Source organism: Python bivittatus, unplaced genomic scaffold (genome assembly GCF_059951505.1).
Source record: "Python bivittatus isolate LINGU-HERP-01145 unplaced genomic scaffold, Pbiv_v1 ctg000080_np1212, whole genome shotgun sequence".
Taxonomy (NCBI): domain Eukaryota; kingdom Metazoa; phylum Chordata; class Lepidosauria; order Squamata; family Pythonidae; genus Python; species Python bivittatus.
Genome location: NW_028277035.1, coordinates 67,403,272 through 67,421,289, shown reverse-complemented (window position 1 = coordinate 67,421,289; position 18,018 = coordinate 67,403,272). Strand labels below are relative to the sequence as shown.

Genomic DNA, 18,018 nt, shown 5'->3' with positions numbered 1-18,018 from the left:
CCAACTGGTCTGTGCAACTTAAGGAAAACGTGGGGCAATTTCCTCTTCCCACTCCCCACTTTAAATTTGTAAACTGAAATATGTCAGCATGGCTCCCCATCCTTTGTTCTTGTCATTTCTAAGGTGAAAATGCAACTCTCACGTGAGCCAAGGGCTGCATTTGACATTGGACTTGCAAGCCAGGAGGAGATCTGAGCCCCACCCGCAAAATTAAAGGAACCCAGGACAAAACCAAGTTGGAATTAATTTCCATTTAATTAAAATTGCTGTCATAGCTCCCCTCTATGGAATCCTATCACACCAGAAGTACTTATGGCCCCCACTTTGCTAATGTTTCAGAAACAAAGTGTTTCTATTTCAGCAAGCCTTTGGCCCCAGTTGACTAGTTGTAGAGCAACTATCTTAAGTTTGTTTTTGCTTTTGATAATGTTTTAGTGGTATGTGAGTTCTCTTTGTTTTTGTCATTTAATGCTGTCCACAGTCCTCCATAATTTGGGCAGGTTATAAGGACTATTAAATTAATAGATAAAGTTAATTAATAAATATAGTTAATATGGCTTTGCATCATATGCAAGGCTTTGGAGGATAGCTGCATGAGGGCTATGGCAGTGTTATGTGAGAATTTGACCACATAGTCGACTTGCAAAATAGCCACTGTAGAGTTTTCTTTTGAAAGAAAACAATGAGCTCTGTCTGTCTGTCTACAACAATTCTCCTTTTCTCCCCTTTGTATTTGTCTCTTCCTCCTCAGAAAGTGATGATGAGTACAGTGATGATGATGACATCAGCTGGAAAGTTCGTAGGTCTGCTGCAAAGTGCCTTGAGGCCATTGTCAGCACCAGACATGACCTTCTGCAGGATTTCTACAAAACACTCTCACCAGCTTTAATAAGCAGGTTCAAGGAAAGAGAAGAGAATGTTAAGGCGGACATCTTCTCAGCCTATATATCTTTGCTGAAGCAAACTCTGCCCATTCAGAGCTGGCTGCAAGCTTCGGATGAAGCAGGCAAAGAGGATATACCTCTCACCATGCTTCAGAACCAGGTGAGTTGACCACTGTTTTGCATGATAAAGGTGCCACTGCTGTTTCATAGTATTGTTTCAACTGCTCAAAATGGAGTTAATCTGTAAGATATCTGGGCTCTGTCATGATGTCTCGTGAGATTTTGATCATTTTAACTGTTCTTTGGTGGACTCAGTATTATGCACTACTTGAAAAGGTTGCTGCCCCTTGTCCTATTTGGTGTTCTGAAGAGATGGCTGTACCTAGCAGATAGGACTAAGAAGGTATGCCTGACCTGCAAGATTGTCAGGCCCAGCCCAAGAACAACAAGGAAACAATCCAACCAAGTTCAGTTCTTTTATTGCTTACACCATATAGCCAGAATCTTGCCAGACTAAAACTGTACTACTCTAACCTAGTGGATATACCCTGGGAGAATCTAGGGAGTGGCTCTCCTAAGTCTCTTCCTCTTCCCACGCTCCTGCTCCGGGCTGTGCTGCCTCTTGTCTCCCCCTCTTCCCTCCTGGATTGTGCTCTCTCCTTCTCTGCTGCATTCCATCACAAAAATGGTTGGTCCACATCTTCTTGTCCTAACCTCGAATTACTGTTTCTGGCTCTACTGCCCTTTAAAAAGGAGCGGGAAATGATCTTGCAAAATGACTGCCATATTAAGGAGAGTTCTTCAGTCAGTAGTGAAACACTCAGCGCTGAAAGAAGCAGGAAAACTGCTTCTTGTCACCTCTGTAGAATGCTCTGTATTGTCCCAGATTATCTTACTATTTGGGGAGTGGGGTGGGGGAATGGACAGACACAGCTGCCAAGACAAAAAACTTTCTGGCTTGCAACCTCCCCCCATTTTTATTTTCTAAGAAAACCCATTAAGTATATGGGGCAGGCAGTAAAGGTATTTCTGGAAATAGAGGGGATGCTAGAGGCTGGGCTTTGCCATCTGCCTTCCTATTCAACCATTTTCTCAATTAAACAGTCTTAAAAATAGACAAGGCAGGTATGGAGAGTTGACAGGAAGATGACTTTGACAGAGATATGCAGGAACCGTTACCTAGGCAAAAAGGGCCGGAACATTTTAGGTCCAGGACAAGAAGATAACAAGTGACTCAGGCAGACGCCTCCCTAATTTACTGAACTTTAAGAAGGAGGGGGAGGAGGTACAGCACCATCACACTTGTAAGATTATGTTATTATAGATAACCCCAATAAAATAACCCCAATAAAAACCCCAATTTAGCCTTCCTGTGGAATTGATTTCATGGTCTGGTCTACCTAGTGGGGCTGACAGCAGGAGCCCGGCAGCCCTTGCCGTTTGTAGGCAGCATTGCCTGTCCAGATTTGTTTTTGTTGCTCGTCTGTTGTGGCTTTTACAGTGATATTCTGGGTTGCTGAAATACGTTCTGGACTAAGTCTAAATAGCCATTCAATACTAGATAGGATGTGAGCTTATGTAAATAATCCCAGCTAGCGGGTGGTGAATTGCTCAGTGGTTTGACCGTACTGTGCGGGTTTTGGAGAGCATAGTAGCTTGTCTGCCCATTAAAAATAATGGTCGCTTAAGTAAAAGCCCAGATGCTAATTGTTAGAAATCATTACAGAGTCCATTGGAACTGGGCAGCCAATGCATTTAAATAAATAAATAAAATAATAGGCTGTTGAAGTTGTTGTTTTTTTTTGCCTAAAGACAAAAATATTCCATAGTAACTATTTCTTCCTTTTAAAAAAAAATCTCACATGATTTTGTGTACTTATAATTATAAATGAAAGCATTTTCCAAGTGGATCGTGTTTCTTTTTTGTACTAAATAATTAATAGAGATTTAGGCTTGGATTACGAGTTCTTTTGGCTTTGAATCAGATTACTAATGAACTTCTTTCTAACCTCATAGGTTCCAAATATTATCAAGGCTTTGCACAAGCAGCTTAAAGAGAAGAGTGTCAGATCAAGGCAGGGATGCTTCACCCTCCTGACGGAACTGGCAAACGTCCTCCCTGGTTGCCTTGCGGATCACGTACCTGCACTAGTGCCTGGTAAAGCTTGTCTGTTGGCTAAATAATCACAGGACAGTTTTCAGCAAGGAACACTTTTCATTCCCAGAACCCAAGCAGTAAATAATAAAGCAGCTTCTCTTCTACTTGTATTTTCTTCTTTCTATGCAAGGCCATCGTCCTGTTCCTCTGTACACATCAGAGGATGTTATGCCATTGGTTTAACTGAGGCCAATGGCTGTAGATATTGGATCATTTGTTTTTATCTTTAAAAAATCCATGTGAGCAGCCAAAGTCTAGCTGAATTGAATTTGTGCATCTGCTTTGCCTAACTTCTCCCTATCATGATATGGAGGATTCTGAAATCGTATTTTGCTTCTGTTTTTCTTTTTAAGCCAGTATTCTACAGAATTCCGTTAACTGAGGTACACTATTTTTTCTGTGGGAAATACTGGAACACATAACTTTTACTGCAGAATATCATCTGGTCTTCTTAATTTATGGTCTGATATGGGCCATTCATCTCTTGAAATGAATGAGAAAGTGACTAACGGGGATTTATTCTGTCACCTGCAATTTCTCAAAATATGACAGAAAAATTATACTAGTATTTTAAATCTATATGATTTGTGGCTATTTGCAGTTTTCCTTTCCTTTTTGTAATTCTGCATTCCTAGGTATGTTATATAAAATAACAATTGCAAAGTACTGCAAAGGTTTAGTGAAAAGCTACGCCAGACTGGTTTTATCTTGATGCAGGAGGAAACTCTCGATGCAAATGTTTTATTTCATAATATCCTTTCCAAATAGACTACTTGCTGAAGTCAGTGGAGCTTTTGGAACCCTAGCAGCCATTTGAAAGGTCTGTAAAGCTTCTTAAAGCAAATCTGAACCAGTCAGTAATCAATTTGAAGATGCCATGAATTGTATCCAGTGGTATCCGTCTACCAGTGTAGGAGATACCACTGAGGAAATAGATCTCTGTCCCCAGTGTAACCTCTTGCAGGTACCCTAATCTTTTATTTATTTATTTATTTATTTATTAGATTTTTTCCAAACAGAAGGTGACTACAAAAGTTTCTTGGCAACTTCCGATGCTGCAGAAGTTTGGGGAACCCTCTGGAGCAGATCCGAGGGACACATGGGATGTGCAGGGTGTGGAGATAGGAAACCTCCCATTGTCTAAAAGTCTTTGTCTGAGGTTGTCTGAGGTGCAGCTGCAAAGCAAGCTGACTAATATTTTCTTGGCACAGGTATTGTTTTCTCCTTGACGGATAAATCCAGCTCCTCCAATATGAAGATAGATGCGCTGTCTTTCCTTCACGTTGTTCTTTGCAACCACGCCCGAGAAGTGTTCCATCCCCATGTTAAAGCACTGCTACCACCTGTTGTAATTTGCATTGGGGATCCTTTTTATAAGATAACTTCAGAAGCTTTGTTAGTTACTCTGCAGCTTGTGAAAGTAATTCGTCCCCTGGATGTGCCTTGTACCTTTGATGCCAAACCTTATGTAACAGACTTGTTTTCTGCAACTTTGAAGAGGCTGAAAGCAGCTGACATTGACCAGGAGGTGAAGGAACGGGCTATCTCTTGTATGGGACAGATTGTTTGCAGTTTGGGGGATTATTTAAGTAGCGATCTCCAGCCAACCCTGAAGGTTTTCCTTGAGAGACTGAAAAATGAAATAACTAGATTGACTACAGTGAAAGCACTTACTCTGATTGCAAATTCTCCACTCAAAATAGACTTGAGGCCCATTTTAGCAGAAGGCTTCCCCATTTTGGCTTCCTTCTTGCGTAAGAATCAGCGTGCCTTGAAACTGAGTACTTTGACAGCTCTGGACATCTTGATCAAAAATTATAGCGATAGCCTCAAGCCAGCCATGATTGAATGTGTTCTAATGGAGCTTCCTGATTTAATTAGTGAGAACGATATGCATGTTTCTCAGGTGGCCATTGTGTTCCTTACTACCTTAGCTAAGGTCTATCCCTCATCCTTGTCCAAGATCAGTGGTACAGTTTTGTCGGAGCTTTTCCAGCTTGTTTACTCGCCTTTGATGCAAGGAGGGGCCCTGAATGCCATTGTGGACTTCTTCCAAGCACTGGTTGTAATTAAGGCAGTCAACATGAGCTACGCTGATCTGATGAAGCAGCTAACCAGTCCTATATGCTCCTCAACCCCTAGTGGAGTCTCTGCCACTTTGCATAAGCAGGCTTTTCACTCTGTTGCCAAATGTGTGGCAGCCCTTTCTTCTGCGTGTCCAAAAGAAATCCCTGGCATAGTAAACCAGTTCATTCAGGATGTGAAGAATCCAAAGTCGAGCGCTGCTGTCAAAATGTTGGCTTTCCTCTCACTCGCAGAAATAGGTCGCACCACAAATCTGAGTGCTCAGAAGGAACTCAAAGCTGTGATCCTGGATGCGTTTGCATCGCCCAGTGAAGAGGTGAAATCAGCAGCCTCCTATGCTTTGGGCAACATCAGTGTGGGCAACTTGAAAGAGTACCTTCCCTTCATGCTGAAGGAGATTGGTGGCCAGCCTAAGCGTCAGTACTTACTGCTTCACTCCCTGAAAGAAGTCATTAGCTCCTCCCCAGCAGAGAGCCTGAAACCTTATGGGGAGGACATCTGGGCCCTGCTTTTCAAGCACTGCGAATACACAGAGGAAGGAACCCGCAATGTAGTTGCCGAATGCTTGGGGAAACTGACTGTGGTAAACCCTTCTCAGTTGCTGCCCAGGCTGAAAAAACAGCTGTTCTCAGGTAAGAGAAGGGAAGGGAAAGGACAGGACAGGACTGGGGCAATTGCTCAGCTGAGTTGAGGGCTGTTCTTGAGTCAGTGCTGTAGGTGTGTGGAATCTTGTAAGAGTAGTTCACCTTCCAGTGTCCATCCTTACCAAGCTGCTTTTGGGAGATTGTTTGTATTCTGCTATGGGTTCCTTCAAAAGGACAAGCAGCATAAAAAGAGAGCTTATAACAATAACTTCCACACAATGTGTGCTGGGGTTGTTTGTGCTTCTTCACTATTGCCTGTGTTCTGGAGAAAATGAAGAAAAGTGATCTTAAGGGGAGAAAAGGCAGTTAAAATGATCTGTGTTTTTTTTTAAGGTAAATCACCTTTCCCACTTCTCATTGTAGGCTCCCCATATGCTCGGAGTACAGTTGTTACTGCAATAAAATTCACCATCTCGGATCACCCACAACCCATTGATCCCCTTCTTAAAGGATGCATAGGTAATTCTGTGTTTTGGTAGAGAATTCCTGGGAAAGCAGATCTTTAACCGATTCCATTCTCGATAAGCATATTGGCATGGCACTGCCATACTGAACTGAATGTACAGTTGTTTTCTAAAATAATTAGGGAACTTTTCTGTTAAATATGCTTAAATCACCTGTATTGTTTCTACATTGCTATCTTTAAAATACCTGTATCTATGACTGAGTCCAGATGTTAATGCAACTTGAATGTTGATGCAGGTTCTAGGGAAAAGATGACAGAGTAGGATATCCATTTGCTCTCTCCTGCTTGATTTGAACATATGATAATGTTTATCTTCCTTCTGCTTTTTGAGAAATATTATGTGCATCCCAGAATGTATTTAAAGCTAGCGTTGCTGCCTTTTAAACTGTTGTTATGCTATATTCATGCAGGTGACTTCTTGAAAACACTTCAGGATCCTGATTTGAATGTTCGTCGTGTTGCTTTAGCTATGTTTAATTCTGCTGCTCACAACAAACCTTCCCTCATCCGAGATCAACTCAGTACAGTCCTACCCCACCTATACAACGAAACCAAGATTAGAAGAGAACTCATACGAGAGGTATGGGCCATATTCCGTTTCAGTATTGCCCCTTACTGAGATTGGGTGGTTCCCCCAGTACTCTTAACCTACTGTTGTTACAAATGAGGCCCAGAGATAGCGCTGCTTGACCAGATCAAATGGGAATGATAAGCAACACAGATATAGACGTGTGTGAATATAGATGTGTGTCAATAAGCCGTTCTCATGAGATCTGAAAGTAAACTAATCCCACAAGTGTATGGAAATTATTACTGAACCTGTAATTTAAAGCCTTAAATTGGAATACTTTCAGCTGAACTTTAACTGGAAATGAACTAAGCAATTCTATGGTTTCACACTGGGCCAGATAAAGTTGGCATGTAAATGTTTTCCTTTTTTGGAATTTCCAGTGACTTTGAATTTCCCCTTTTAGGTAGAAATGGGGCCATTCAAACACACAGTCGATGATGGCCTTGATGTGAGGAAAGCTGCTTTTGAATGCATGTACACACTTTTGGAAAGCTGCCTTGATCGACTGGACATCTATGAATATTTAAATCATGTGGAGGATGGCTTGAAAGATCACTATGATATTAGGGTAACATTTATTTTTTCATTAACTTTGCAGCTTCTCATTTCATTATTTCACTGAATGTAGGGTTGTTTTGAATTAACCAGTTACCCTCATGCACCCAAGTCAGGCTTTTCTTCTTCCACATACAGAATGCCTGAACTGGATGGGTCCTGTAAGAGCTAAATAATGCACTTCCGTGTTATTTTCTCCTGCAGCGTAATCTAGGGGGAAGAGCAATTCTTGTAACATGAGGGAAGCTTTGTTGCAATGTTGTAAACAGTCCATTTTAAAGCTGAAAGTTGTTACGATGAAAGTGATCATGGGTTAGTGGAAATTATTACTGAAAGTCTCGCTTGAAAAAAATACTGCTAATGTGAACCTTTTTCCTCTCTTCATTATTAAGATGCTGACTTTCATTATGTTGGCTCGCCTATCAACACTCTGCCCTAATGCAGTTCTGCAAAGATTAGAACGGCTCGTTGAACCGCTGCGAGCAACATGTTCGACTAAGGTAATGCCCTGGGAAGGCCTGAACGTATCTATACCTTGATAGTCCTACTTCTCTTTCTCTTCTGGGGTACCTTATTGTTTGTGTTCTAAGCCATGGGGGATGATTATTTTATGTGTATACAACTGCATAACCATTGTTATTTAGGAACTACTGGTGTAAATTTGTGCTTGCCTCCTACTGCAGCAGGACGTTGAATAGTTTGCTTGGGGTCAGTTGAGGTTCAGCATATTTTAAACATTTTCTTGGCCCTGATGATTCAGTTATTCTCCTGAAGGGTGAGCCAGATTGAAGCGTTCTAGTGTACAGAAAAGGGAAACCATGCCGGGGCAACAAGCTACACCTGATATAGTTTTGGCTTTAAAACGATTACCTACGTGGATGTTCCCTCTTCTTTTTTTCCCGACTGTTACTTTTTAAGAGAAAATTAAACAGTTTTCCTTTGATGGAACTTATTTAAAAATCACTGTTGATATGCAAGCTCTTACTGTATGCATTTGTATGCAGAAGTTTAGCCCCACCCCCAGATCAAACTGTGTTGTAGTACCAAGACAGTATGGGTCATGATTGTGAATGACCTTTGTAGGCCTCAGAATGAGGTGGTACATCCATCCTTGCTCTCTCAGGTCTCTCAGCAGCTTTCAGTACCATTGACCATGGTATCCTTCTTGACCAGCTTTGGGGACTTGGAGTGGGAAGCTCTGTTTTGCAGTGTTTCTCCTTCCCCCAAGGCTGATTTCAGGTGTTGGGTATGGAGGGAACAGCTCCAGCCCTGGACCTCGCCTATCTGGGATACTTCAAGGCTTAACTCTCTCCCCACTCCTATTTAACAATTACTTAAATGACCTCACCTAGCAGTTTTATCAGCACTGGCTGAAAATCCATCAATATGGTGATGATACTCAGCTATACATCTCCACCCCTAGCTATACCAGCTATGCTCTTGAGGCTCTCACCCGGGGCCTGGTGGCTGTAAGGGCCTGGATGGGGGAGGACAGGTTGCAATCCAACCCTGACAAGACTGGGTCACTGGGTTTTTGGCTCCCTTGGATCTAATGATTTTTCATCTTTAAGTCTTGAGGGGGTTGCACTCCCTCAGAGAGTGTTGGTGCTCAATCTTGGGGTCCTCTTGATATCATAGTTCCTACTCGGACAGTAGGTGGCAGCATGGCTAGGGGTGGCCTTTGTACAGATTCATCTTGTGTATTAGTTGTGCCTGTTCCTGGACCAGGAGCTCTGCTGTCACTCTTGCCTTTATCACTTCCCAACTGGATTACTGCAGTGTGCTCTACGTGGGGCTGTTCTTGAAGAACACTCAGAATTTTCAGTTGGTCCAGAATGTACCTGAAGGTTCGTGTGCTTAATTGTTCACCCTTGTGACACTACTGCTTCCAATATGCTTCTGGGTGCAATTCAAGATGATGGCCATCACCTTTAAAGTCTTGCAAGGCATGGGGCTTGGTTACTTGTGGGACCACCAATCTCTGACGGTTTCTACCTTTTCCACCAGATCTGATAAAATGGAACATACTCAAGGTCCCATCTATTAAACAGTGTCATCTTGCAGGACTGAGGAGGCATAACTTTTCAGTCCCAGCACCTGCTCTATGAAACAGCTTGGGAGGGGCCCGACCCTCTTAGATGTCTGGAAAGTTGTTATGGTTGGAATGTTAGGGGAATCCAATATGCACACGCTTGTTCTGTGAATTTGTTATATTATTTTTTCCTTTGTAGTGGTTTATTTTAACTTTGGTTATAGGATTCTTTTGGTTTTTTTGGGGGGGGGATGTTAAAATAATTTGTTAGCTGCCTACAGTTATGTATTTAAGACTGACAGCCTAAAGAGACTGTGGTACTTAAATTGCTATGAGTAACTTCCAGAAATAGGTGCAAAACAATTAGGAATTTGATTTTGTACTTGTAGCTTCTAAGTGCAGAGTTTAATAAATATGGTTACTGTATTTAGACTGATGTAGCATCTCCTAAGTGTTCTACACATTAGGGAAGATATGTAGTCACATTTCCTTTTCTTGACAACACAAAAAGTCCCCAAATACAGGGTTATCAATATGATTAATTAGGACTGGTAATATTTGAATTTTGCATGAGGGTCTTTAGAGGTAAATTACAGTATTCTAATCACATTCTTAAATTCTTTTTCTTTTTGGTAGGTAAAGGCTGGTTCTGTGAAACAGGAATTTGAGAAGCAAGATGAACTGAAGCGTTCAGCAATGAGAGCAGTAGCTGCTCTACTGACCATCCCAGATGTAGACAAAAGTCCTGTAATGGCTGAATTTTCTTCCCAAATCAGAGCCAACCCAGAAATGTCTTCCCTCTTTGAAAGCATTCAAAAGGATCCCACTTCATTATCAACAACAGAATTAATGGACCTGAGTTAGAACTCTTGGACTTTTTTTGTCTGCTTCCTACAATCCACTGTGTTTCCAGTGCAGAAGCTAGAAATGATTTTAGAGACAGGTGTCATTTTAAAAATGACAACTATTTCTATTGAAACAAGCAAGGTTTCAGATATGATAAAGTAACAGCAACCTTATTTTTCAGTTATCAGTTATTCCTTAGTTCCAAAACACAATCATGCCAAAAGAAGAGTCAATCTAATTTTACAGCATTGACAAATATATTTACTATACCCTCTATTATTGTTAAAGTGAAAACACCATGATGAATTCTTAAAGCAATGATGACAAATTGTCATACCATACCCCCAAATGAATCATTAGCTAAGGTGTGGCAATTACATCAGTTAAATACTGGTGTTCATGTGTGCTAATATTACAATTAAGTGATTTTTTCATAGTGATATAAGATTTGCCCTGCCTCCCTCGTTTGAAATTAATATTAAATTACAGAAGTATCTCAACTGTCTTCCAAGATAGAATGCCTTATGCTTGATTAATGTGGTTTATCTGCCACTATGTTGTTTTTCTTGTATGGACCCTATTGCTACAATTCACTGTTTTTTAAAGAGGAGCTAATACCAAAGCATTGATTATTTCAAAGTATATAAAGTTAGCATGTTATTATCAAGAGCCATTCATCTGGTATGAAGTATGTAATAATGAATTGGCACCATTCATTTATCAAAATGAAAATACAACTGTAGTGTTCTCAACAAGTATATTACTACTTAATTTTTCTGTTCAGCAAAGATCATGTTGCTGCCTTGCAATTGCTGATTACTACATTTCATTGAGGGGTTATATTCCACTTAATCTGTGAATTACTTAAGTGCTCTATTTATAAAACAGGGTGTCATCTTTTGCTTTACATGCATCAAAAGAAAATAAAGTCATAAATATCTAAGTGATGGTATTTGGTTGGTTACTGATAAAAATATTTTCTACCCAACTTTTATGTGGACAATTATAACATATGAGAATTAACCAATTTGAAAACTCTAGATTATTGTTATGATACAGACAAGGAAATGTTAAGATTACTAATACTCTAACCGACTAGCTGTACAGGTAGTCCTTAATCTTCGTTTAACGACCAAAGTTACGATGGTGCTTTTTAAAATGACTTATGACTGGTCCTTGCACTTACAATCATCACAGCATCCTCGCAGTCACATGTTCAAAATTTGGGTGCTTGGCAACTGGCATGTATTTATGATGGTTGCAGCATCCCAGGGTCACATGATCGTCATTTGCTACCTTCCCAGGGGCTTCCCTCAAGTAAAGTCAGTGGGGGAAGCTGGATTCACTTAACGACCACAGTGATTTGCTTAACAACTGTGGCAAAAAGGTAAAATCAGGCACAACCCACTTAACGACTGCACTGCTTAGCGACAGAAGTTCCAATCCCAATTGTGGTTGTTAAGTCAAGGACTACCTGTACTCTGGTGTCATTTTTCTATCTGCTTCTGTAGGGTAATTTTTAAGAAGTTGTATGATTTTAGTTTCCTCTTCTAAACTTCCTCAGTATTAATCCCTTTCATTAGATGCTTAAGTAAACAAAAGCAAGGATGGTAACATACAGGAGCCAAAGAATGATAGTGAAGCCTAATTGCTTCCAAGGCAGAAATTGCATCAAGTACACGAGCTATAGCAAAATGCAAGTGGCATAATTCACAATACCTTCAGGTATAAGAACACTCCATATATGCTTTATATGAACTTGAACTTGCTACTCTATACAAATTATTTTAAAATCTCTGATTTTAAGCACAACACTTAAAAGTTAATGAAACAAAACTCTGAAGCTATTTTGAGAAGATAGAATCTTAATTGGCAGGGGACATTTAGGTAATTGAGCTCAATGCACGGCTCTGTTCATTCTCGCAACTACCATTGCCAAGCTAGATATCCCCTATGCTATATATGCACATTTCATTTCTGTTCCCTAAATGCAGAATTTTTCATTCATGTATATTCATTTTATTTATTTACTGGCAGTTATTTTCAGGTCAGTTCTCTAAAGTATAAGAACATATTAAATTTTATTTCTGCCTTCTAGGGTTTTAGCTACACTCAAGTTTGTGTCACCTGCAGATTGAATCAAAATTTCCTTCAAATCTTCATCCAAATAATAAAGTAAAATGTTGAGCAGAGGACCTAGATCTGAACCCGATAGTGCTTCCCTCAATAACTCTCCCATTGCTCGTAGTAGAGCTTTCAAACCAATTATATATCCATTTAATTGTAATTGCATTGATCCCACACTGAACTAATTTGCTAATCCAAGTGTAATGGGATGTTGTCAAATGATTTCTGGAAATCAATATATGTTCTATAGCATTCCTACAATCTATTGGGACTTATTCAATGAAAAAATTAGGTGAGGTGGTTTGCCTGGGAAGATTTTTCTCTTGACAGATTCATGCTGACATCTGGTAATCACTGATTTCCAACTCTGCTTGGCAATGCATTATTTTTCAATATTTACAACAAATTATGATCATATATTTGTGTGTGCATTGCTTATTAACAATTTTACTAATTCTACAGCTGCTTTCCTTCAAAAATTAGGATTTATTTCATGGGTACACCACCTAATTAAATTCATGCCATGCCAATTTCCCAACAATATGCATCCTTTATTAAATATAGTTGTACAAGACCAACTATTCATTTTCTTCACTGCGCAGTCTGGCATTTGGATTGGTAACTTTGATAGCAAGCTGTGCTGCTCTCTCCACAATTATCTTCCGATTCTTGGATGAAACATTATGAGCAATTTCTGCGCAGTATGACCTAAAAGCAACCATAAGAGGATGTTACAAGCTCTTTATTAACATGCTAAAACTGTTTCTAAGGAAATCTTCCTCAAAGTGACTTCATTAAATTCTAGATAGTGAACAAGTACTTATTCCATCTACCCTGAGCAGAGCATAAACTAATCTCATCCCTGGGAGAATCATGTCCTCAAGTGAGCATACTACTGGTACAGCTTTATGATATCATTATCCTGCCCCCTTTAGGTGGGAAGGCAGCAGCGGGCATGACTTGGGCACTGCAGCTAATGTACTCAAGCCTTGGCTGCAAACTCTGTAATGGGGAAGCTTACTTTTCAGCCTTTCTCCTTAGTTTTTCCTGGAGAATTAGGTATGCAAAATGGGTCAACTGCCTGGATTCAGTATGCCCACAACACAACTTACTACGTGGAGTCAATCCTATACTATGCCTGATTGGATCTGTTTGGAGTAAATACAAAGTCCCCCTCCGCCCCTTGGATTACTGATCTAGATAATGTGGAATATGGCAGTGGGAGCTAGAGAAGAAAACTGAGTAAAATGCAGTCATAGTCCAGGATTTTTAGTTCTCATTTGTATTTTTCCATTCTTTACATAAGGTCACGCCCGCTGTATGTACATGAACTCTATGGCGATACAAAGACTGAATCTTTCCATTTTTCTCAGCCATCTACTTTTATGGTATCATTTATCTTGTAGCAACACTAAAGGATTTTGTAAATGTAGTGAAGCTTTCAATAGTAGCAGAAAAAGGACTAATCTTAGGCAGGAAGAACAAGACATTCTGAGGAAGAGAATAATAAAGAAGATATCGAGAAAAGATGCTTAAACCAAAAAGTCTGGTTTAGTTGATTACATCTTTATTTCAGAATGACTTAATTTTACCATACAGCAACACAACGTGGCAGATCCTAAAGAATAATTACAAAATACTTTTTCCAACTTACTTGTTGCTCATCATTAACACCTCCAGCTCTTTGACATTGTGGACAAGAAATTTTCGGAATCCTGATGGCAGCATGTGCTTTGTCTTCTTATTGCTACCATAACCAATGTTGGGCATCAAGATTTGGCCTTTAAATCTTCTGCGAACTCTGTTGTCAATACCTCTTGGCTTGCGCCAGTTACGCTATAAGAATTCAAAAGCAATGGAAGAACTTCAATAAAACGTTTTCAGAGATTGCCATTTTAAAGCGTTGAAGTCCCATTATAAGCTACCAACCAGAATATTTTAAAGCTAACTAGGGATTTACATTCACCAAAAGAACATACCTTGATTTTGACATAGCGATCGGATTGATGACGAATGAACTTCTTGGTCCTCTTTTTGACAATATTAGGTTTGATGAGAGGCCTAAGAGCTGGCATAGTAACTACAAAAAAAGAACATATGTAAGGAATTATGGACAATAGGTAATAAATGAACTATAAGCTTGTTGCAGAGCATCTTCCATTCACTAGCATGTTTCATAGCCAGAAACGGAATGGGTATTTTCTGCAACTTATATCCCTCCCGTGTCCAAAGCTGGAAGAGTACAAAAACTCTCCAGATGCGATCCTGGGAGGTTACTGGTTTAAAATGTGAGTTTCTGATCTATTCTTCTCCCATATCTCTTTAGTGTACTGAACTCTTAAAAATGATACAAAATATCCATTATGTAAAGTAACTAATAGCAAAACCAAAGGGTGATCTATTATAAGTGGACTCATCACCAGTAATGGAAAGTAGAAACTTTGTCAGAGATCAGATCGACTTTTCCCAATTCTGATACTTTGAGATTTTTCATTTGTAAGTATTGAATAGGTTTCAAGTTAAATTACCAAGACAATCTACATATAACATTCTAAAAATATGAATCACATCATGGATGAGTAGGGTTGTGGTTGCTTTCCAGTGCCCAGCCACTGTTCTTCCAATGGTCCTGCAACCCTTCATTATCAGTAGAGAGAGACCAGATTGTAGAAGTCAACTGGACTTGCCCTTGGGAATTGTGAGGCGTTCAATTGCACAAAACATATATCCTTGGAGTCCATTGTCACCTCATGCTAAATATGCAGACATTGGGGAGATCAGCAAATAATTCTACGTTCTTTTATAGCTGACTGAATGAAGGGTTGGAATGAAATCCAGATAGGAAAAGGAGGACAAGGAAAGGGCACCTTGTGCCATCTCTCCTCTCCATAGCTCCCAGTGTTACATATCCAACAGGCCACCCACTCCTAAACTTCCCACTGTATTCCCCCATTCCTTCATCATTCCCTTGAATTTCCTTCTAGCCACCAATGACCTTGGATTCTCCCCACCCTGAATTACTTCATATGGACCAAAAGAGATCCATTTTGCTCTGCACATGGATGAAAACTGCTGAAGCACACTTTGGCCACAGGCCACCTGAAACCAACAGTTCTGTGCATGGACGAGTTTGCAGATGCATAATTTTGCATAATAATAAAACTCATAGTCTCTAGATTATGCCAACCCTCTCTTATGCCCAGTAAGAAATCTTATAAAACATAGGCACAGTTTATGTTGATCTCAAATGATGTTACCTGTTCCTTCTTTGCTAATTACTGGAGATTTTAGCTGAACAATGTTAAGTTATTGCAGCTTCCTTTGGAAAACCAAATTGTAAGAAAATTCATAATTAGTTGCCTTAATTAGGACAATGTCAAAAATCACAGTAACAAACTGCCGCTTGTCCAAAAACAAGGCCAGAAACCTCATATATCTAAGAGTCTGCTTCCCAATATAGTCAGAGCATAAATGATTAGGCAGATGATATTCCAAATGTTTAGGTGAACTGTATTTCACTTCAGCATAGGCAAATGAAAGGCAGAGTTATTACAGTCAAGTTCAACTTCTGGGGACATGACACATCATATAGGTTTTTTTTGGCAACAATACAGAAGTGTTTCCCATTATCTTCTTATGGGATTATTTGATTTTCAGGTCCAGCCTAAAGTGAGGAGGCACAGAAGAGGGAGATTACTTCTTTTCTCTTGCCCAAGAAGCCAAGACCAGAATCAGTGGGTTAAAACTACAAGGCTAGACTTTAGAAGAAATTTCCTGACTGAATGAACTGTCAACAGTGGAACAGGCTGCTACATGAAGTGTTGAGTTTTCCTTCATTTGGGATCTTCAAACAGAGGTCGGGGCCATCTGTCAGAAATGCAGCAATGAATCTTGTACTGAGCAAGGGATTTGACTAGATGACCTCAATGGATTCCTAATTATGCCCCAAGCAGGCCTTATCCTGATTAGTCTTTTCAAAACTTCATTTATTTCACACCATTTATTAAATTTGTAAGGCAGTCTGGCTCCAACGCAACTCTGGGCGGTTGGCATACAATATTAAAATAGTTGTCCCAGAAGGGACGTGCTGCAAGAAAGGCAGCACACTCCCTAGATTCCATCAGATGACAGTTTTATGGAGGGAACCTGGAGTGTGCTAACTCTAATTGTACAAGATGAGCAGAAACTATGGAAGGCAAATGGTCCCTCAGACAACCAGGCTCTACACCATGAAGGGATTTATAAGTAGCAACCACCATCTTGAATTGCACCTAGAAGCCCACTGCCAACAACCACAGCTCACAAAGGAGAAGTGTCATATGGGCATGCCATGGCACACCCTTAATTGCCCATGCCACTGCATTCTGGGCGAGCTGTAGCTTTGGAGTGTTCTTCAAGTAGCAGCTCCATGCAGAACACCTTGCAAGAATCAATGCATAAGGACACCAGCACATATGCCATTGAAAGGCCTCCTGGTCTAGATAAGGGTGAATTTGTGCAAAGGCCCTTTTCAAGCAGAGCTGTAAGTCCAAGGAGACCTCCAAATTGTACAATCCTGAAGGAGGAAGTTCCTCCCTAAAGAATTTCTATAGACATGAAAATCTGGCTCTGGGAGAAAGCATTTGGGGGATGTTAGTCTTTTTAGGATCTACCTCTACTGGTTAGCACCAATTTAATGTATACTATTTGCTCTCTCTTCTGTGTTTTTAACCCTTGTTTTCTGCTGTAGGCCGCCTACAGAACAGTGTTTCTCAACCTCAGCCATTTTAAGAGGTGGACTTCAACTCCTAGAATTCCCCAGCTAGCATGCTGGCTGGAGAATTCTGGGAGTTGAAATCCATACAACTTAAAGTTGCTGAGGTTGAGAAACACTGGTTAGAGTAGGGCGAAACAGAAAAATAATAAATATATAAACAGTTGGGCCTCCTCAACTCCATAAGGCAGCCGCCGGTGTAACCTCACACTCTTCTGCCGCCTCTGAAACAGCAGATCCAAAATATCGCTTTCCGGCCTCTGAGCAAGGAAGGATCCAGGCTCCTGTGCTTGTCTGCCTGTTTCAGTTACATCCCTCTGCAAGGGCTGCCTGGCAGGAGAAACCGAGCCTCGCAACCACCCGCCTTCAAAACGTAAGAAAACCCGCCCTTTACCCCCGTGCCGGAAAAGAGCGGCGGGAACTAACGGAGACAGTCTCCGAGCAGCCCCGAAAAGGAGCAAAACTTTCCTGCAACTTCCCTCCAGCCAGGATGGCAACGGATTCCCGACTTACCGACTAGCGAAGTGCCACAAGAACGCAGCCAGGCGTCACCAAAGGAAAGAGAGAAGCCGGAAGCCGCAAGGGTTGATGGGACGCTCGTGGAAAGTCCTGGAAGATCGGTTGTGATCCTTTCGAGGTGGATGAAGAGCCAATGGAAAGCTATGCCTCCTATCCAGTCAATCTCGGCAACGGACCATTAAATGAAGTGCAGTATAACATAAATAATTATTTAAAAAGAATTCCTATTTAAACTCAATAACAGCATATGACGTCGGTTGGCAATAGCGAGGACCTGCACACATCACTTCCGCCAATAGGTGCAAGTTGTAGACGAGGAAGGTAGCCCACGGAAATAAGAAAGGTTAGAGGGAGCCACACCTACTGCCATAGCGGATC

General features: G+C 40.6%; 2 protein-coding genes and 1 non-coding gene across 4 annotated transcripts in view; 1 reads left to right on the top strand and 2 right to left on the bottom strand.

Moving 5' to 3' along the window:
• LOC103051252 (cullin-associated NEDD8-dissociated protein 1-like) overlaps window positions 1-11,184 on the top strand; it is a 28,221-nt gene extending 17,037 nt beyond the window's left edge. For both annotated transcript variants that reach the window (XM_088134301.1, XM_025163437.2), the window contains exons 9-16: window positions 752-1,044; window positions 2,901-3,042; window positions 4,254-5,759; window positions 6,135-6,230; window positions 6,648-6,817; window positions 7,212-7,376; window positions 7,756-7,863; window positions 10,032-11,184. In XM_088134301.1, the coding sequence (XP_087990427.1) occupies window positions 752-1,044; window positions 2,901-3,042; window positions 4,254-5,759; window positions 6,135-6,230; window positions 6,648-6,817; window positions 7,212-7,376; window positions 7,756-7,863; window positions 10,032-10,259 (2,708 nt within the window). In that variant the 3' untranslated portion in view covers window positions 10,260-11,184. The remainder of the gene's footprint in view (window positions 1-751; window positions 1,045-2,900; window positions 3,043-4,253; window positions 5,760-6,134; window positions 6,231-6,647; window positions 6,818-7,211; window positions 7,377-7,755; window positions 7,864-10,031) is intronic.
• Window positions 11,185-12,898: 1,714 nt separating this feature from the next.
• Window positions 12,899-17,780, bottom strand: RPL32 (ribosomal protein L32). The gene is made up of 4 exons (XM_007423258.3): window positions 17,635-17,780; window positions 14,348-14,448; window positions 14,023-14,204; window positions 12,899-13,076 (listed from the first exon to the last, which is right to left on the bottom strand). Exons 2-4 carry the CDS (start codon window positions 14,441-14,443, stop codon window positions 12,947-12,949), a joined length of 408 nt encoding a protein of 135 aa, XP_007423320.1. The 5' UTR covers window positions 14,444-14,448; window positions 17,635-17,780; the 3' UTR covers window positions 12,899-12,946.
• On the bottom strand, window positions 14,507-14,643 carry LOC112540083 (small nucleolar RNA SNORA7). Its single transcript, XR_003084143.1, has one exon. It is a non-coding gene; the product is annotated as a small nucleolar RNA SNORA7 (small nucleolar RNA).
• Window positions 17,781-18,018: the final 238 nt, after the last annotated feature.

Bases quoted from the DNA above. Each gene is read 5' to 3' on its own strand.
- RPL32 (XM_007423258.3), bottom strand. From the start codon at position 14,443: ATGCCAGCTCTTAGGCCTCTCATCAAACCTAATATTGTCAAAAAGAGG. The intron at 14,205-14,347 runs GTATGTTCTTTT...GAATTCTTATAG, and splicing joins ATCGCTATGTCAAAATCAAG to CGTAACTGGCGCAAGCCAAG. The intron at 13,077-14,022 runs GTAAGTTGGAAA...GGTTGCTTTTAG, and splicing joins GTGTTAATGATGAGCAACAA to GTCATACTGCGCAGAAATTG.